Genomic DNA, 22,279 nt, shown 5'->3' on the forward strand with positions numbered 1-22,279 from the left:
TTATTAGTCTTATGGCTTTAAGGGGGAGTTCTTTTATGGTATTCCCAGTAATGAGATCAGGACCAGGCGACTTTTTGAGTCAGATGTTTGGTATAGCTTTTTTCACCTCCTGAACCGTGATTCTGGGGATTTCTTCGTCGCCTGCATCCATTGCTGGTTCGACAAATTTATATATTTCAGCAACCGGGTGCAGGTTTTCGTGCATTGAACAGGAATGGAAACCATTAAATAAATGCTCTGCAAATACAGTCGCTTTTTCTTCGCCGAATTTAGTCCACCCTCCGTCTGGTTTTCTGATAGCTGATATAGGAGTTATAGGCCTTTTGAATTTTTTCGTTGCCTTCCACAATGAGTAGTCAGTATCGCTCGATGGGGATAAGGTAGAAATATAGTTGTAAACTTTGTGGTTGTTAAATACTTGCAGTGTTTCCTTTAAGTCTTTGCTTGCTGCATTCAGTAGCTTTTTATTATATGGTGTTTGCTGTTTTTGCCAATTGCTTTCGAGTTTCCTTTTGTTCTTTATTTTGTGTATAATGTAGTTAGGATACGGGTCTGCACATTTATTTAGAGTAATTGGTAGAGTGGATTCTGAAGCCGCGTTATAAATAATTTCGTATAGGTTATTGATATCAGTTTCTACTTAATTAGAAGTCTTTAAGCGTATATTGCAGGTTAAATTCTTTTCTACTAGCGATCTAAACAAGTCCCAATCAGTGCTACTATTGTAGATTGCGGAAGTGTTATGTAGAAATACTGGCTTTTGTTTGTATTCGATGATAACAGGAGAGTGGTCGGAACATAGGTCCAGGCAAGATTTAGCAATTACTTATTCTTTGTTTTTACTTTTTGAGATTGCAAAGTCAAGAAGATCGGGAGTCTTTTCCTTAACTTGTGGCCAATAGGTAGGTTCGCCTGATGATATAACGTCGAGAGAGAGCTGGCGTACAGCCTGTACAAGGGTCCTCCATCTGGGATTCGTAGTTTTTGAACCCCAGTACCAGTTATTTGCGTTAAAGTAGCCACCAACTAAGTACGGAGCTTCGAGTGAGTGGGAGAAGTCCATGAACTGTTCCTTGGTTATTTTAAATCTCGGGGGATTATAAACTGCTGCAATAGTAACTGAGTCAGTAAATGTTTGTACTGTTATTGTTGTTGTTTGAATGTGATGGAGGCTAACAGTGTTTTGTAAATGGTATTTAATGATATTTTTTATAACTATGGCTGTGCCTCCAAGTTTCGTATCGTGGATTGTATACCCTACAATTTTAATATGATGTTTATGAGTTAAATGGGTTTCGGAGATCAGTATTCTATCAATGTCGTTTGTAGTGTGGAAAGCTTTGAGTTCTTGTATACGTTTAGCTAGTCCATTAGCATTCCAGACTGCAAGAGTTAGTTTATGATTCATTGTGATTTTTCTTGAGCATGAATTTTGTTAAAAGGTCCAGCACAGTGTTGAATTGTTGCATTTGTTGTTTTAACAGATTCATTTGTTCGTTGTGCATGTTTATTAGGATTTCTGTATTTTTAACTGATAGAGCAAGCAGCTTTTTAATTTCACATGTATCTCCGGTAATACTGGTTTCGACGTTATTGATGAAGTCATTTTGTGGCAGCGAGATTATTTTTGCTTGAGCACCGCTAGTTGCCTGTGTATATGATTTTGTAGAAGCTTAATTATAGTCTTGAGCACCTTGGATTGTGGTGGCGACACCTGCATTTGACTGACAATGAGCTTGGTATGATTTGCGTCTGAGCTGAGCGAAAAGTTTCTGTTGCAGCTGCTTTCTAGTACTATAGCCCTTGTAGCTGGCAGGATGATCGCCTTGACAATTAAAACATTTCACATTGTCGATACGACCCTTTATTGGGCAGTCATTAATGAGATGATTTTTAGCACATTTGACGCAGGCTGGCGTTTTGTTACAGTAATTTTTAGTATGGCCTAAGAATTGGCATCTGCTGCATTGAGGAATGTCTCTTTTTGACCTGGGTGGTTCAAAAGTAACGATTCTATTTAATACCCTAGTGATACTATATATTTCTCTATTATTGCTCTGTGGTTCGAGTTCAATCATGAATAGAGGGAGCGGTTTTTATGTATCGTATTGTACCATGTTGGTTACTGAGCGAATTTTGCGGCTTAACTGTTCTAGCTGGGTTTTAATATCATTTGGGCCAGTTTTTGGGTGAATGTCTCTGAGGAATACCTTGTAGCTCCTGTCTTTTTTAAATTGGTACGTGTGGTAATTAGCGTTTTTTTCTCTTAAAGCTTTGATTACCTTTTTATAGCCTGACGGTATATTAATCTGTATTTTGACTTCATTATTGTGTAATTGTTTTAAGGTGTATTCGTTGCAAACTGCCTTTTCAAGAAGTTTTCGTAATGGTTCCATTATTTGAGCTTCAATGAATATTGGCGGCAGCTTCGATTGCGTATCTTGTGCCACATCTGACGTTTGATTATTGTCGACAGTGAGAACCTCAAACGAATTTAATAGAGGAATGTCCGTTAACCATTTGTTGGTGTTTACATTAGATGGAGAGCTGACACCACCAACTCCATGCTGTTCCGTTCTGGAATGCCGCGAAGCACTGCTATCTGTGGGTTTATCTAAATTAAACTCCACTGCTGTCATATCTATTTCTGCTAATGCATCAGTTATACATGCTGAAATTAGTCTTTTTTTACATAATCCATTATTGATAACGTGCCAAACGGAGTTTAGGTGGTACCTTTTTAGTTGATCCTTTAGGGTCAGTCATAGCCTGGCGCGCGATGGGTCACCGGCGAAGGCTTGCTTTCCTTCCTTCCTTTGATCTTTCTTTTAGTTATAAGGTAAATTTCTGTGTAATATCTGTTTGTAGGACAATACTTGTTATTAATAAGACACTGGTTCACACACTCGCTTAATTGTAAACACACGACTGCCTTGAACGGTTGCTTCTGCAAGACTGTGTATTACTATTATTTTGAGTATCATTACTACAATATTAAAAATATAAATTTCGCTTACGACGTATTAATTTTTCAGATTATGTTAGTAATCCGATCAAACCACAAACGTAAGTATCATTTTCAACCATAATTTTTGAGGTGACTGAGGTAGAGTATTCTTTAGCAAGTTCAATGCCTAGGTCACTATTGAAGAATGTTATTTATAATAGTAGGCGAATTACATTATACCAAACATTCTTGAATAGTTTGAAACCGTCATATGGGAAAATTTGATGCCAGCTGTAACAGAATGTGCCCTATAACTGTTTATCCTTTCACGATCACTGTTGTCATTTATTAAAACAAGTGAAATATTATTCGTCATTTTTTTGCATCAACATGTTAATTTAATGCTGCAGTAAAAACGATCTATGTACATAATACATATTACAATAGGAATTATTAAAAAAATCATTTTTTAATTTAAATTTTCCTCTTAGTATTTTATGTAAGTATGTAATATGATATTGATATTCTTTACAATTTTTTCTAACCCCATTGGCGTAATTAGAATTGCTTTTCGGGATAGGTCAGGTTACATAGAAATTTTGAAACCTTTCAATTTCGAAATTTTGGAAATCTGAAATTTAATTTCGAAATTATAGAATTATGGAATTTAATTTCGAAATTATAGAATTATGGAATTTAATTTCGAAATTATAAAATTATGGAATTTAAAAGTTTTAAAGTTTTAAAATGAAGAAGGGGACAGTGCCACCATGCCTCCTATTTAGTTACGCCAATGCTTAACCCTCTTTACAATCGTGTATTATAATTTTGAATTATTATATAAAACTTTTGTGATACAGTTGAAACTCTGTTGTTGTTGTTGTTTATCATTTTAACCATTGTAGCTTATATGTATTGTAATAAATAAATTATAATAAAGAATATTAAACACTACAAATTAATATCCACATCCACCATTAATATCTGTAAAATTACTATTTTAAAAATTATCGAGTCTTTATTGTTCATTTTAATTTAGAAATATAAACGCCTCTAATGCTATATCATTTGTTTTCAGAAATATGAAAAATTTGAGTTCTAGAGAGTTAATTTTTTTTCCTCATTTATTCAATTATATTGAATTTTTTGTGCTGATCATTGAGAACTCCTACGACACGCAACGGTATATATCTTCAATAATACTACCTGAATCATAAATTATATAATGTTTTATAAATGTTTGATGGCCTTTAATGTTACACTTTCAAAATTCAATTGCCCTAATATCTTTTGTATCAATTTTGTATTATAGAACCATTTGTACGTCACACAAAACAGCACAACAATTTTAACTATATAGGCAAAACAACCTTTAAATAAAGCAATCAAAAATAAAGACATCTAACTACATAGGAGAATATATGTACTTTCTAGTTTCGAACAACTGTTATTCAATAACCTCTTAAACTTCCTCTCTATGTACATTGATCGAACTTAAGAAGAATAAACTTCGTAAAAGTGTATCGTTCTTTTTGTGAAACGTATCATAATTCAACGTTAGCAAATAATTTTTGTATTTCATAATTTTTTATAACTTTTATATCAATAGATTTCAAAAATATGAGTATAAAGAAATAAATCTCCATCTATCAAAGCTCGTAAATCATATTGCTTTCAACTCACTATCAGTCTCGGAACAAAGGTGCGACATAAGGTATTAAAGGTATGAGTGAACCCGAGAATTTTGAGTACTCGATACTCAGATCGAATCAGGAATTATTTTGATCGGATCTAAATTCCCGAAATTTGAATAAGTCTGTTTCGAGATGAATTTTGTTGAACATGACCATGAACGAAAAATGTTCCCAAAAATTACAGCTAATTCACTCTGAGCCGGCCAAAACAATTTCCGACTCTATCCAAATATCGAGTACCCAAAATTTTTGAGACCTCTCACATTTATATCTTCGAGAAATCGACCTGACCCGATCCGAACAATGCAAACCCGATCCAATTCAATATTATCGGGTTCTCACATACCTACTACTATAAAGCAAGACAATCTCTTGTTAATCAACTTTGAATATTTTTTTAAATTGCTATTTTAAAAACAAAAGGGTGTTGAAAATTTGGCTCCCTTGTTTACGATTTTTGGTAATAACTAATCGCACGATGCGATATTAATTCTACCTGCAAGTATACCTGTGATAGTCTTCGCATTTTCATAATGAACATGGTATGTAATAGTAATCTAATGATATGAGACATGTCAATGAGGCACTATACTTAAATGCATTGGAATAATTACGGTATTGATCTGGAGTAATCCAGGTGCTGTAGCATTCGTAAAAGTATTAAGTGTCTAATGCTGCCTAATTCTGTTATAGTTTCTGTTGACATGTTAATCCATTGACGACCATAAACGCACCAGCACACTTCTCTTTTTCTTTTTTGCTATCGACCTTGGTCATAGCAACCCATATACAAGGTTTTTAAAAATTTTCCCTTGTTTTCTTAATTCATGTCTGCACTGTTTGTGCCCTTTACCTCATTTAGGTAACATCAGCCGTCATACATTATGCATGCGTATACTTTAATCATTAGTTGGTGAATGTGCTAAAGTGCTTAGACATGCTGAACTTGTTTTCTCTGAATCTTTATAATATCAAAACAAAAATATAGCATTTTATTTAAAAGACAGGAGATGACCACATATGTAGACCTTAATAAATTGAAGGCAACAAATTTTCTTCGCAATAGTATTCAACATAAGAAATGTTAATAAAAATTTCTTTACATTTTTATCTTATTACTTACTGTTGAGTAGTTACATGGAACAGCAGTTATTGTGGGCCACCCTACATTACGACATGTGAAGGTGTTTTATTTGGAAGTTTGGATCCCATCATTTTTGTCGACGTAACATTATACTATACATATACCTTGGGTAAATCCAGGCCACAGTTGACCCAGTCCAAAGATTTTTTTGGGTGGGTCCAGTCCATATTTTGGAGGGGTCAAAATGGGACTATCTAACTACACTAACATATAAAGGATTATTTAGTTCTACTTTACCGTCTTCCCCGTGGCATCTCGGAACGGTCTCTTTAAAGTGGGTATACTATGAGGCACGATGTTCATTTGAGGAACCGGAAGTGGAAGAGCACCATGTCGACGCAACCTGCAGCTAGAACCTTGACAACCGCTCGCAATAGCGTGTCCAATAGTCATAGGTAGATCCCAGATTATCTTTGTCTCGCGAAGCACCTTATCTGCTGGTCCTTGGGCGAAAAATGGCACTAGTTGATTGTCCTGAGAGCAAACTCCTGTCACCACCAAAAGTGTTTCTTCAGATACCTTTAATCATAGTAATGATCATTGGTCACATTGTCGTTTATTTATTGCACATTATATAAAATACTTTTTAACAAAAAATACAACCGACTTCAAAATGCGCTACAAAGCGTAAAATAATTTCTATTTCATTTATACCAATACTCCACAGTTATTAATAAAACCTATTTAATCGTTAAATAGTATACTAAATACATTTCAACCTTTCCGGAGGCGGCGCAAAATTAAAAACTTTCCTTTTACTAGGAAAATCCTATCTCAGGCGTCGGCAACCTATGACAAATGACCCATTTCATAATTTCAAGTAAACAATATTTAACGGGAATCAACACACCCATTTTCGGATTAACTACATGTACATCAGAAGTGTTGCCAATTTCTGATACAATCGTTACAATTACAAATGTTTTCAGCCGTATCTATAACGTTCCGTATTTTTTCTTGCAACTTATTAATTAGCAAGTTCGCCATACCGCAATCAAATCGTTATTGGCAGCATCGTTTATTCGGGTATTTTTAATTTTACGCCGTCTCCGAAAAGGTTAAATAGGTTTTATTAATAGCTGTGGAGCATTGGTATAAATGAAATAGAAATTATTTTACACTTTTTAGCGCATTTTGAAGTCGGTTGTATTTTTTGTTAAAAATTATTCAATTTCACACTTTTTAGTGGAACGTGCAGTATTTGTAGGATACCGTAAGATGATTTTGCGTTTTTATTGCTTAGCTAATAACCATAAACCAAAAAAATTATATTGACCGAATTTAGATGGTTAATAAACAAGAAATGCCATAAATTTTTGCAAGTAGGATCATCGCGGATATATCTCCTACTAAATATGAAAGGTTTCATCGCGATCGGTACGTTCCTTGCAGAGTAAACGCCGAAAAATATAAATGGAGCATTAAGGTTTATGCAATAAAAGTCGTTAGGAATGAAAAAGTGCAAAATATTTTTTTTGTGGGACCAATCAGGAGACATGCTCTACAAGATGCAAAAGGTTTCGTTCCGACTGGTCCATCCGTCTCGGAATAATCGGTGAAAAATATAAATGAAACATTATATGCTAATAAATAAATAAATTATGTTTTTGGCAAAAGAATCGTTAGCAATGAAAAAATGCAAAATGTTTTTTTAACGGGACCAATCGGGACACATACTCTACTACTAACGAGGAGAACCACCCAAGTGTTACGCTCACTTATTAATGAAACTTTGCCACCTTGTAGAGCTCGTCGCCCTGAACACGCCTATACCCCCATTTTGGGGGCAGACAGCTAATTGTTTAAAAGATATTAACAATTAAAGTTAGTTATTCCTTACATTAAGAAGTATGACAAACTAACACATACAAACGGTTAGCTCTGCGGTAAAACGCTTGACTCACGCAATCTAACTGTCCACGGTTCAAGTCCATATTTCCCAACTTTTTTTTTCTTTTTTTCTTTTTAATGATAATTTGTCTCTTTTTGAATAACTATTACAACTGTGCTATAATCATTGCATTTATTAATAATTAATTACATGTGCTTCAATTTTTATAGAATTTAAGTTACCTTTTCTATCCAATACGTACATTAACATCCTTACCGCATTCGAAATTTACACGCATTTATTTGTTATTATCTGTTTTTACAAGTTCAATTTATTTAATTACATTTATTTAGTTACATTCATTTATACTACCGTGCAAATTTAGAATTCATATTTACAACATTAGAAGAAGACGCAGAAGACATTAGTGAAGAATCTAAAACAATAGGACAGAAATTATATTCGTATTTTATGCAAATTAATTGTGTGTGTGTGTGTGTATAATAACAAATAAACGCGTGTAAATTTCGAATGCGGTAAGGATGTTAATGTACGTATTGGATAGAAAAGATAGCTTACATTCTATAAAAATTGCAGCACATGTAATTAATTATTAATAAATGCAATGATTATAGCACAGTTCTAATAGCTATTCAAAAAGAGACAAATTATCATTAAAAAGAAAAAAGAAAAAAAAGTTGAAAAACATAGACTTGAACCGAGGACAGTTAGATTGCGAGTCAAGCGTTTTACCGCAGAGTTTTTTTTTTTTAAATGCTCTTTATTCAATGCCATATTTACAATATTTACATCGCGCAGTTGTGAATAATCTACATTCCTTAATGGTAACTCTCGCTGTTTGACGGCCTGATCGGTTTCCCGACGCTCGCAGTCTTTTTGTACATTTTTTACGCTTTGAGGGCGCTTTTTGTATCGTGATATTTTGTTTTTTGGTTTTTTAGTGAAGCTTGGTCATATTTTTCTTAGGCTTTATGGGGTCTTTCTGGTGTAAAAAGTACGGATCCTCCGACGGATCCAAAAAAAAACTACCTAGAAAAGGGTTAATGCGGTCCTCTGCCTTGTCGGGTACTTACAGTCTTATTCTCTATGCATACGTTAAGCCATTCACACTTTTCATTCTCTCCTTCATGCTGCTTATTACTAGTTTAGACTTATTCTATGTACAGGTATTTACATTTATTTACATTTATTTACATTATTTACAGGTGTAATCCGCTGTTTTTTTTTTTTTTTATTATTTTTATTTTAATTACGTTCTTCTTATGTGGCGGGGTTGTCTGTCAGCCACCAGTACTTTTGGTTTTTTCTGTATTTAAGGTTTTTGTCTATGTCCGGTATAGCTGTGTTGTATGCTAGTCTTTGTGTCGGGTTTCTACTGTCTAAGTTTTTTGCGTACAGAATTCTTTTATCAGCGGATGATCGTGGTACGTGGTAAATTATTGGGATATTGTGCTTATCTGTGATTCTGCCAGTTTTGTCCAGGAGTAGTAATGCCTCGGGAGGAATATGTCCTGTTTGTAAGGTTTTTTCGTGGTACTCGTCATTTGGGTACAGCGAACTATTAATAAGGCAGTTTGTCTTGATTTTTCTTATGTTTGCAAAGTAATCCCTTGTGAGTTTTAATATGAAATTGTCGATTCTGGGGATGTTCGTGGCGTTATATAATTTTTTGGTGCTACAAAGTGTTTGAAATTGGTTTTTTCGCTTCTGCATAGGCCGGTGCAAGCCCTGAGGCATTTTCTTTTGAAAGCTCTGATTTTTTCCATCATAGGGGGGCTTGTGTTGTATCATATGGGGCATCCGTATGTGATTATGGGTCTGATTTGTAACTAATAGCATATTATTTTAATTTTGGTGTTTAGTTTTTGGGAGTGGAAGATCCTGCTGTTTGCTTGGAATGCATTTTTAGCTTTTTCCAATTGCAGATCGATGTGCATATTGAGGCGTAGCATCTTATCCAATGTTATGCCTAGGTATTTAACTGTGTCCCTATGGGGTATTTTGGTGTTTCCTGCTGTGATTTGGAATTTCTTGTAGAATTGTCGGAAAGGTTTGCCTTGGTTTTTGATCTTTTTCTGAATAATATTGTTTCACATTTGGTCGGGTTTATTTTTATTTTCCATGTTTGATAGTAATCTATAATTCGGTCTAGAAGTTCTTGCATTTTTTCTTCTAGTTTTTTCACGTTTTTCCCTTCTATATACAGGGTGTTCAACAACAGGTGGGCAATATTTTAGGGGGTGATTCTAGGGATTAAAATAAGACGAAAATCAAGAATAGCGAAATAGCGTTTACGGCTTTGTTTTCTAGTTATTAACGTTTAAAAATTCGAGTAAAAAGCGCCAGAAACCTGCAATCCGCTCAGCACCGACGACCGAACGTCAAGTCAGCAGGGGTCGGTACAGTCATAACATGAATCGTTGAATAGTAGAAACTTACCTCGTGCTATTCTGTTTCTCGGTACTGCAGCATTCGGCTTCGATTCTTGGTTATGACTGCACCGACTCCTGTTGACCTGACGTTCAGTCGTCGGTGCTGAGCGGATTGCAGGTTTCTGGCGCTTTTTACTCGAATTTTTAAACGTTAATAACTGGAAAACAAAGCCGTAAACGCTATTTCGTTATTCTTGATTTTCGTCTTATTTTAATCCCTAGAATCACCCCTTAATATATTGCCCACCTGTTGTCGAACACCCTGTATACGATGAGATCGTCCGCGAAGTGTATGGTTCTTGTGTCCATGGAGGCTGGAAGACCGAATAGCCGCAGGAAGTATGCGTTGTACGCGTTGAAGAGGACGGGGGCTGTTACTGTGCCCTGCTGGAGCCCGTTTTCTAGTAGCAGCGTGATGATGGAATTGGTGTTGTTGCAGGATGTGTAGAATTTCTTATTTTGTATCATGTCCGAAATGATTTTTAGGAGGTGCTAAGGGCAGTTTTTTTTTGTTAGCTTGTAGATTAGTCCTTTGATCCAAACTGTGTCAAAGGCTTTTTCTATGTCGATTAGGCAGGCTGCTACATTGTGGTTCTTCGCTAGTGCGTGCTGTATGTCTGAGGTTAGTTTGTGAAGGGCGTGGACTGTGCTATGCTTGTATCGGAAGCCGAACTGTGTCTCTGGAATTGTGTTTTGTTCTGTTAGGAATTTTTCTAGCGCTTTTTTGATTATTATTTCGAAAACTTTTGAGATGTTTGGAAGTAGGCTGATAGGTCTGTAACTGTTTGGGTCTGCTGGGTTTTTGTCTTTTTTCTTTATGGGGATGACTTTTGCCAATTTCCAGGCCTCGGGGAAGTATCCGTTGTTGAGGCATTGATTGAAGATTATATTGTAGTTTTCTATGATTTTCATGGGTAGGTTCTTTAGAACTATGTTAGGGATGTGGTCCGATCCTGCTGATTTTTTATTGTTGAGTTTGCGGAAGAGTTTGCTGGTGCATGTGAGGTTTGTGAAGTAGTCCGCATATTCTTCTGTTTGTGGGTTACTCGCCGGGTTGGATTCTGAGAAGACCGTGAGCGTGATGTTGGCTGCTCTTTCGGTTTGGAATTTGTTCATGCTTTCGTCGTATTTTTTTTCTATTATTTTCTCCAGTTTTGGTTTGCCCATTGCTTTGTTTTGCGTTGACGTTTGCGAAGTTTGCAGCTAGGATGTTTAGTTTTTGTTGTTCGTTGGTGATAACGTAATTGCCATATTTATCCTTCGTTTGCTCGGTCGGGTCTATATTGGCTTTTCTCAGTAGGTGTTCTTTGTTTTTTTCTATTGATAAGTTTGCAATTTCGAAGTTGTCCTTGTTTCTGAATATCTTGTTTAGTTGGGGGAACATATGTCGCGGGCTTGTTGGGATGTTTTTGATTTTGTTTTCCCACTGTGAATTAACTGATTTTTGGAATTCCTGCTTGATTTTATCCTTGCATTGTTTGATTAGTGCCTTTGTCGTTTCTATAGTGCGTTTGGACTGTAAGGTAGGGTTCCTGTATTCTTTAAGTAGTATAATTAGTAGTGCGCTTTTGATTTTTTGCGTTACTTTGATTTCTGAGTTTATGTATTTTTCTACCGAGTTTTGTTCCGTATGTGTAGGGACGTTTCGCTCGATTGCTTGTTGGATGGCTGTACTTAGTTCTGCGAGTGCTGTGTATATTTCTGCGTTTGTTAAGTTTCTGTGTTGAGGTGTTTTCATCGTCCAGGTACGTTTGATATCTGATCGGAATTTTTTCCAATCCGTTTTTGCGTAGTTGCGCGTTCTGACTGCATTGTTGAACGGTAATTGTTCATCAGTCGACGGGAGGGAGAACTGGATGCAAATGGCTCGGTGGTCGCTGTCGAAGTCGATTGTCGGGATAGTCTTGTCGTGTGTTTGATTTTTGATGTGGATTCTACTGTCTATAATTCCTAGGTCAATGTAAGCGTTACTGCGGGGATACGTGGGTCGGTTTGTGCTATATAGCGAGATTTTATATCTCTCGGAGTTCTCGTTTAGCCAGTTATTGAGGGCTCTTCCTCTGCCATTGTGGTAGGTGATGTTCCATTTTTTGTGTTTGGCGTTGAGATCTCCTGCTAATATGACGTAGTTATTTTTATGGTCGAGTTCGAGGGATTTAAGGAGGTGGTCCAGTTCATTTATGAATTCTCCTGCCTGTATCCCGGTGTTCGATGATGGCGGTGTTTCTGTCTGTCTGTATCTGTTCGTACTGTATGCTTTTCTTCAGAAGGATTGCTACCCCCCCCCCCCCCCCCCCCCCTCCATTACTCCTGTCTCTGTCGTTCCTGATTATGGTGAAGTTTTTGTATCTAGGTTTGTGTTGCGGTTTGAGTTTGGTTTCGTTAAGTAGGAGTATGTCAGGGTTTTCGTTTTTTATGAGCTCTAGCAGGTTGTATCTTCGTTCGTTGGAAGCTATGGAATTTACGTTAGCTGAAATTATCTTGTACGTGGAGTTGCTCGTATTATCCATTGTATTCGCTGGTGGGTTCCATTTCTGCTTCTTTGTTCTCCCTGGGGTTTTCCCTCTTGGTGAGCGTTTCGGGCCCTTTCTTCTTCCAATTGCTTGGAGAGGTTTGCAATTACTTTATTAAGTTCTATTACTGTTTTTTGAAGTTCCTGCAGACGATCTTCTTCTTGATTTTTTAGGGTATCAAGGTTTTGCCTCCCCGTCTGCGTGGTTTTTTTCGCCTTCATTGTGGCTGTTTTTTCTTCTTCTTGTGCTTGCTTTTTCCTGGCCAGGAAAATGGCTTAATGCTACTATTTCCCCTCTTTTTTACTAGATGCACTATTTTTGTGGCATTGATGGTTGAAGCGCGTGTAGGTATAGCTTCATCGTTAATTAGTTTGGCTATTTCCTCTATGTTGATGAGGTTTGCTACGCAGCTTTTTTTCCTTTTGTCTATCTGCTCACCTGCACTCATTTCCTTATTTCTAACGGGGGAGGGGTTTCCCCCCTATTCTTATTTACACTTCTACTGTTTTCTCGCTTTTTAACTTAGTTGTAGTTTTAATCGGGAACTGATTAACACAGAGATAATACTGGCACTGTGACCCTTTACACTGTCTGCTGTGAAACTTTTCGTCTGTCATGTGCTGGTATTATTGCACTACCTGCTCGCTCGGCAGTTCGCATGCGACTGTTTTACCGAAGAGCTAACCGTTTGTATGTGTTAGTTTGTCATATTTCTCAATGTAAGGAGTAACTGACTTTAATTGTTAATATCTTTTAAACAATTAGCCGTCTGCCCCCAAAAGGGGGTATAGGCGTGTTCAGAGTGACAAGCTCCACAAGGTGGCAAAGTTTCATTAATAAGTAAGCGTAACACTTGAGTAGTTCCCTCGTAAGATGCAAAAGGTTTCGTTCCGATTGGTCTATCCGTCTCGGAGTACCTAATCGGCGAACATACATTAAAGAAAAAAACATATACTGATGGAATTGAGTAACCACCTCCTTTTTCGAAGTCGGTGAAAAATAACATAAATAAATGTATATAGTAGGATGATGCTTATTTTACCCTCGGGCAACGGACCATGAAGAGAGTTTCAATTTTAATTTAACTCTGTATCTCATATTATTTTTATCCAACTTCGAAAAGGAGGAGGATACTCAATTCGATCAGTACATTTTTTTTTATATTTTTATTTTTTTTGGCTTTGTTCGCCGATTACTCCGAGACGGATGGACCAATCGGAATGAAATCTTTTGTGTCCTGTAGGATATGTCTCCCGATTGGTCGCGGCCGCCGCGCGCCGTAAGGCGGCCAGCGACACTTCCCTAAGACAATAGCGTTGTTTAAATAATGCAAAACAAAAGCGTTGTTAACAAAAGCGATGCCGCCCGCTTCACGGCGGCCGGATTTAAGTGTGTGGGCCATCCTAACCTATCACATCTATGTATGGTTTTAATAATAATAATAATAATAATAATAATAAGTTTAATGTCAACGAACCGTGGGTATTATATGAAATGTCCGGGCCATTTGTGTGTTACGTATCCGTCTCGGAAATTTCCTTATATGGTGCTACAAACCCTTCTCAAAAAATTTCCTTATATGGAATCTGATGTGCGCACTCGACACCAACCGTCTTCTAGAAAATTCGAGACCAACGCAAAGCAAGGGCGCGGTCCTACGGGTCACGTAGCGTCAGTCCCCACCACTCTTTTTACTCTAATTTTTGAGTATAAAAAGGGTGGCGACAAGGACACCTCGGATCTAGTTGAAGTCTAGAATCAGTTCGATACACGTCAGTTCGTTTCTCTTACGGATAATCTCTGCAACGAGGAAACTCTGCGAGATCGGGTATTTAAGTCCCTTTCAAGCACTCAGTAATTATACAGTACGTTGGCTGCTGTTAAGCATTATTCTGATCGTTGTAGTCCGCCCCCGTTTGCTCGCGTTTGTGAAAACCGAGAAGGATTAGATTCTTGCTTTGCGGAAGCGAAACTAAACTTTATTTATTCAATTCATTTAAACTTGCAACTTAGAGTTTAATTCAGTGAACACCGCGACAATTACACACAACAATTGTAAGGTCCCGGAATAGAGAATAAACTCATATTATTTTAACTTATCTAATATTGTCCAATTATATTGACTAGTCCAGAAACCCACTAAGGTGTACCTTTACCGCTCGAAGTACATCAGTTACAATGAAGTTACGAGACCTAATACTAACATTTCCTGCGGCTCCCTACGTTAGCCATACGTAGGTTCGTCCTCACTTCTTCACCTTTCCTGTGGCTCCCTACGTTAGCCTTACGTAGGTTCGTCCACTATAACCAACCTCCTGGAGCTCCCTACTTTAGCCATACGTAGGTTCGTCTCCACGTCTACTTCCTTAGGCCACCAGTGTTAATAACAACACTGGTCAAGCCATTAACAATTACCATAACCGAAATTAAGCCCCGGCTACGCAGTCACCCCCTCCGGCTCGTAACATATGATATACTTGCCCATTATATACATTGCCAAAAAAAATGTGCAATCTACACAATGTCCGGTCATTTTACAAAATGCCCGCGTTGAACACATTGCCCGTAACACCTTTCACATCTAATAGGAGATATTTCTACGATGATCCCACTTGCAAACATTTATGGAATTCGTCATTGTTAATAACTATTGTTGTTGTAATTATCCAATAAGAACGGTAAGCCACCTTACGACATCCTAAAAATACTACTCGTTCCACTAAAAAGTGTGAAATCAAATAATTTTTAACAAAAAAAAGTCCGACTTCGAAATGCACTAAAAAGTGTAAAATGATTTCTATTTCATTTTTACCAGTATTCCACAGCTATTAATAAAATCTATTTAATTGTTAAATAGGATACTAAATACATTTCAACCTTTTCGGAGGCGGCACAAAATTAAAAATACCCGAATATACGATCCTGCCAATAACGATTTGATTGCGGTATAGCAAACTTGGTAATTAATAAGTCGTAGGAAAACAAATTCGAAACGTTATAGATACGGCAGAAAACATTTGTAATTGTAACGATTGTATCAGAAGTTGGTAGCACTTCTGATGTACATGTATACTGCATTTCACGAGAGACCATACTTAATTCGCGCAGCTCACTAGGTCTAGAGAGATTTTTAATAATGTGTGTGATTCCCTTTACAGCTTGCTTCTTACTTTCCGATCATATAAATGGTGGACAGAAACATATGACGTACAATAACTGATAAGCGATGACGACATGGTAAAGATACACGATACAATGAAATTCCTATTATTTGTCAAAGAAAAAAATTATATGATCGTAAAGTACGAAGCAAGCTGTAGAGGGGAATCACACACGTTATTAAAAATGTCCCTAGACCTAGTAAGCTGCACGAGTTAATCCGCAATGGGTATATGAGCAGTATAGTTAATCCGCAATGGGTATGTTGATTTCCGTTGAAAATTGTTTACTTGAAATTATCAAATGGGTCATTTGTCACAGGTTGCCGACGCCTGAACTAGGATCTTCCTAATAGAAGAAAAGTTTTTAATTTTGCGCCGCCTTCGAAAAGGTTGAAATGTATTTAGTATCCTATTTAACGATTAAGTAGATTTTATTAATAGCTGTAGAATACTGGTAAAAATGAAATAGAAATTATTTAACACTTTTTAGTGCATTTCGTAGTCGGATTTTTTTTTGTTAAAAATTATTTTTCATTTTCTAAATTTTACACTGTTGCTTTAATAATTATTCTTCTAATATACAAAATTCTTTTGCTTAAAAATGATACATTTAACTTTAGATTAATATCCTTTTATATGTTTTGTAACTTTAGGTTACGATTGATCCAGGCTCCGCTGTGCAAAGATTAATAAATAAAAAAAGATTATTTTTACATCTTTTGACCGGTCACCTTATCAATGTCTTCACCCTTATGAGTAATATGGTATGTACCTTTTTTTTTAGAGCTGAATATCAGGGATTGTAAACCATTGCATCTTGTATTCTTTAAGAAAAAGAATGCAATTTCTTTTCCAACATATTAGAATATTATTACAAAGTAAATTTGTGAATCAGCAATTTATATTTACAAAAATCTATTTCAGAAGTAATATCATTAGGATAATAAGATTTTTGTCGGAATTGCTTGAAATGCTTGACTAATAGTAACAAATATTGTTTTCGTTCTCCGTTTGTGTATTCCTTTGACTCAAAACATGAATAAACTAATAAATTAACAATTTAGAACATTAATAGGCACGCAGTAACTTCAGAAACATTGTGAAATCTAATAAAATTTTAATCAGGCCTGTCTTTAAGCAGAACAAAATGTTAAAATACCTAAGGAATATTATAAAAGTTGAATTTTAAACAACACCCTGGTATATATAATATTTTACGGACTACGAGCCTGTATAAAGTTTTGTAGCGAATATAATAATCTTTTAATACAAGCCCAGTAAAATACTAAAAAAATTCACAATAATTATAACAAGGACTGTCACAAAAATGTCAAAATCTTGTTTTCCAATTTCATGCCATTCAAATTTTCTATTATAAATTAAATTTGCAAAATAAATATATGTTGAACATTTTATGAATGGTTGAATGGATGAATGGAAAATTTTATTTATAAGCTAAACCCTGTATTGTAGCTGCCAGAAAAAAAATTAATTAAAATCAATAAGAAGCTTTTCCGAACTTACTTCTCTTTGTAGAAGTTCCATGACAGAATTGAGTTCGTTTGCAGGTACAGTGACAGCCAATACGAAACCTTTCTCACTTTCGACAGATTTCAGTTTCCCAATTATGTTTGCCAAAGTTGCTCGACGAATATAAGGATTATACGAGGAAATCGATTCATCTGGGGTAGCTATGTTGCCTCCGAGAGATTCCAGCAGGGAACGGAATAATGCAAGTCTTATTTTGGAGAACATGTCGAACACGTTCCACATAGTTTCGTCTCTACCTGTGATGATGAAAGAAACTTTGCTGTTAGTTGTTGTTAAAACGAACTGATTTATGGTACAACCGCTAGGAGAGATGGCAATACAGGGAAAGTAGGAATTCTCCGAATGTTAATTTTAACAATATTAATACGAAAAGTAATTTAGAAAGAAAATAATATAATTTTTAATTATTAAATATTATATAATTTACTATACAACTGAACAATATAAATAATCAATAAATAATAATTCAAATTTTCCGGTACAAGTGTTTACGCGCAAATGAGAGGGCCAGACTTTTATACTTCCTTTAGATATGAAGGTATTATGTATTGGGCCCCAGATGAGGAAGGTTGTACACGGAGGAAATTTTAAGGAGAGAAGAAAGCTTTAATTTATTGAAATAAAATACTATAGAAATCATATTAATAAAATGTGTTGCTATTTCTTACGTCTGCAGCCAACTAATTGTACGAATACTAATATTTGTTGCAAAGGTTAGAAAAACTAGAGAAAATACACGGACCACTTTTATGCGTGCAATGTGTATATAGTCTATAGCTATAGTATCACATTATGACTGTACCAACCCCTGCTGACCTGACGTTAGGTCGTCGGTACTGAGAGGATTGCAGGTTTCTGGCGCTTTTTACTCGAATTTTTAAACTTTAATAACTGGAAAACAAAGCCGTAAACGCTATTTCGTTATTCTTGATTTTCGTCTTATTTTGATCCCTAGAATCACCCCTTAAAATATTGCCCACCTGTTGTCGAACACCCTGTATATATTAGAATCAGAAATCAGAAAAAACACGTCTACATACTTCGGAAGCAAGAAAGCGGAATGAAGAAGAAGAAGTTTTTTAAACAGAAGAATTAATAAACAAAAGAAATTATATCTAAGGAATACAACCTTTTAAAAATAAATAAAACTATATAGAATCTTTTAACTTCATATGATATAAATACTAATTTAAATTTACAATCTTCCTTATGTCGACCCAACGTATATATAATCCTTTTTTTTTTAAATCTAACGTTTATTTCAACAATACCCTTTGGGTCATCGCCATCTTTCCCGGGGAAACCTGATTTGATCGCTTGTGTAAGTACTTATTGTCAGTACATAATGGGTTGTTTTAAAGTATTTTGTAGCGAAATTTAATTTTTGCTTCAATTTAATTTAATTTAAGTTAAAACTCCATTACTTTAAACGTACTATGTGACATGTAGAAAAGAACATTGCATATTTCTATCAGGTTTTCTTTATTATTTTCATACTGTCAATTGTAAATTTAAATAATTTCAGGTTATAATAATTACAGAAACTGATAAAATTTATAAATAGAAAATTGAAATATCATGAAAGATTAGTTCATGATAAAATATTAATGTTAAAATAAATGATCTTAACGGAGTCGTACACGGTAAATGGTCAAAAAAATTGATTTTTAGGTTCCTAGATAGGAACCTTATATTCCCATCTCTGTCTCCGTGTCCGTCCGTCCGTCGTCGCATTTTATTCCTTAACAATTACATATGCTAGAGATACAAATTTGGTACCGTTGGAAAGGTCTTGTTGAGAAACGTTCAAAATCGTTGAGTTTGTGTTTCTAGATGGTCGAAGTCAAAAGATATTGAAACTTTACCACTTTCCGTAGAGAACAGCTTGCACGCCAGATGTACGCATAAACTCCGTGGGTTCCTACATAGCTGACATTGGCACGTAGTTTTAAAAATTAATAATCAACAAAGACACAGCTATCTAGGAATCCACGGAGTTTATGCGCGCACCTGGCGTGCAAGCTGATTCGACCTTGTTTTTTTCACATATTTCGATAGGCACATATTCCAAAAACATGCTTATATCCATAGCTTCAGGGCGGAATTCGAAAAATTAACGAAGATACAGTGAATGAATTTCTTATTTCTAGGTAATCTGATAATCGAAAAATGCGTTTTTCTTGAAATGACATCTTTCGACTGCGTTGACAGAAAATATTAAAACCTAACAATCCAATCGATGTCATCAAGGTTATATTTTGTAAAAAAAAACTTTTTCTATTACAGTACGTAGCCGTTTTTTTATTGAACTTCATTTAACTTTTTTCACACAAAAAACTAGTAAAATTTCAACGTATTAGTTCATATGTCCTCTATTTTCTTATCTTCAAAAATTTTTTAATTTTCCTATGTGCTGTTATAATTAATCATATGTAATTTATAAATTTTTTTGGTTTCTTTTGTGTTAGATAAAATGTAAGGTCAATTTGTTGTCAACACCACGAAAACGTTTTTATAGAAGCAGCCCTTTCAAAATTGTGTACACCAGCCACAATATTACCAAAACTATTAAAATCATTTTTTACATCTTCTCCAATACTGATAATTTATGTATCATAGAACAGAAAATTTTTATATTATATTACTTGCTATAAAAAAATTCTCAAATATATCTTTATTTTCCGACCATTTACCATGTACGACCCCCTTAATGAAGAAAATATTTTATAAGAAAAAACTGTTGGTATTGAAATAAAACCGCCATAGATCTTTTAAGTTGGTAACACCCTTTTTATTTTATTCTGTTGTTATTCCCCGAAAAAAAACCGCCATTGTGTGCATGGATCCTTTTTTTTTGATGTTAAAGATATCGATTGTGATCGACCAAAAAGAAAGGTCAGTTATTAAGTTCGGTTCGATATATATATACTTCATTCAATTGTAATTCATGTTGTAACACCAGTAAAAAAAGAAGCTTCGCGAAAGCGACGCAGTCTGGAAACGTCCAGACAATTTCGGAAAGTCGATGATAGAGCATCGCGGGAGGCAGGGACGCGAGGCGTGAGCAAAGCCGCGAGGCGCGAGCGGAGACGCGGAACGCGAGCGCGGAAAACGCCAAATTCATTCCTGACGACGAGATCGTTGATTTCGGCGACCGCGGATAGCAACGAGCGGATTAAGGGCTCGCGACTGCCTCCGTCTATTTCGCCTGCTGTTAATCAGAGAGAAAGGACGAGGTAAGACCATCGGCTGCTCTTGGTCAGCAGGTTAGGGACTCCGGCAGGAGAGTACGGCGACAATACCTGGACGCCTGCCGGAGAAGAGAGAAAGAGAGAAAGATCCCGGTAGGAGAGTTCGGCGACAATACCTGGACGCCTACCGGAAGAAGGGAGAGTACGGGAGCCCTGTTCCTGGACGCTCGACCGACACGGAGAGTACGGCGATAATACCCGGACGCCTGTCGGTCGAGAGAGTACAGAGCACCTCCTGGACACCCTAGTAGAATTGGTTTACCTAAAACGCCCGTTCGATATGGAGAGTTCGGCGATAATACCTGGACGCCTATCGAACGGGAAGAGTATAAACATGTCTGAATGTTTTTGTACAAATAAATAAATAAAGAAAATGTATCCTACACCTTGTAACCTCTCCTAATCCAAATAAATCCTGTCTTTCAACAGATTTCCGTGTATTTCAATTAACAATGGCTACAATGTATAAATATACGCAGATATATAATTAAACTAAAGGTGTTTATCATTGAATGAAATCCAGACCACGTGTAGTTTAATAAAAACAGAAACTTACTTAAGAAAATTAATGAAATTTAATTCATTAAGCAAATATATAATAAGTAATGAATTTAGTGCAGATAATAAATTAATTAAATAAAAATAATTTGAATTTAAAAATGATTTAATTCAGTGGAAAAAGATGATTTATTCATGAATGAATTGTAATTCACAAATTGACGAGATATCCTTATGTGCATCTTTGTTCTATGTAGAAATGCAAGCAACAGCAACAACAACAACAATAACCCTTATGGCTTTTCTGGTAGACATCTGCTTTAATATTTAGGTATATAGAGAAAAGCTTACCGTCTTCGCGGTTATTAGAGGATGGAATCAACGGAGAAGCACGGTGAATTGGTTTCCCCAGATCTACCGCATTCCAGTCACCGTGAACTTCGGGCTTAATTTTGCGAATTTCTAGTTTCATACTGTTCTCGTCAGGCTCGTCTGATTCTCTTTGTATAGTTACTGACTCTTCGTACTCAAACAGTGTTGGAATCGTGAAATTCGCATTGGATAATGAGGCTAAACAGAAACTTTCGAGTTAAGAAAAAGTTAAGTTAAAGGAAGAAAGATCAAAGTTAATAAAATAATAAACTGGAAATTAAAATAAAATCACAGCAACTTAAATATTGTTGATATTAATAACGCACATAAAAGTATTGCATGTTTAAACACACGAAGTGTAAAATCCAGGCCGTCAAAATATTGTATTAAGAAAAGGAACCCAAAAATATTTTTTTTTATACACGAAAATTATGATCGATTAACTGACAATTGGTAAATGCAGATATAAAGAAGTAAAAATGTTAAATAAAGAGCGATGTTATGTATTTTTGTTTGAAGACATACATATGTAAGTACCTATATCTATCATATCAACGAAAGACAATATTCTATTTAATTAATTCATCTTTATGTAAAAAAAAAAACATTGTAAAAATTAATGAAAATTTTTGCAGAAAAATAGCAGTCGTTGGTACTTAAACTTTCTCTAAATATTCTAACTAAACTCGATAACTTTATGACAATATTACAATAAAATTACACATTTCTGACCCATTTCGTGCCTGAGTTAATACGAATGTGTGCATCATGGTAATGTAAAGTGAAACCCTGTCCGAATTAGTTTGGAAATCTACGTTAAAAGATTAACACGTCCGCTCTCGTGCCAATTTCTGGTGACCGACA

The 22,279-nt window shown here is 35.6% G+C and overlaps 1 protein-coding gene across 1 annotated transcript in view; it reads right to left on the reverse strand.

The window, feature by feature from the left end:
- The window catches only part of LOC114880608, an 88,505-nt gene that overhangs the window by 60,279 nt on the left and 5,947 nt on the right, over window positions 1–22,279 (reverse strand). Inside the window, exons 5-7 of the mRNA XM_046286203.1 lie at window positions 21,395–21,613; window positions 17,268–17,524; window positions 6,023–6,304 (exon numbers count right to left, since the gene is read on the reverse strand). Of these exons, the coding sequence (XP_046142159.1) occupies window positions 6,023–6,304; window positions 17,268–17,524; window positions 21,395–21,613 (758 nt within the window). The remainder of the gene's footprint in view (window positions 1–6,022; window positions 6,305–17,267; window positions 17,525–21,394; window positions 21,614–22,279) is intronic.

Source organism: Osmia bicornis, chromosome 6 (genome assembly GCF_907164935.1).
Source record: "Osmia bicornis bicornis chromosome 6, iOsmBic2.1, whole genome shotgun sequence".
NCBI classification, from domain to species: Eukaryota; Metazoa; Arthropoda; class Insecta; order Hymenoptera; family Megachilidae; genus Osmia; species Osmia bicornis.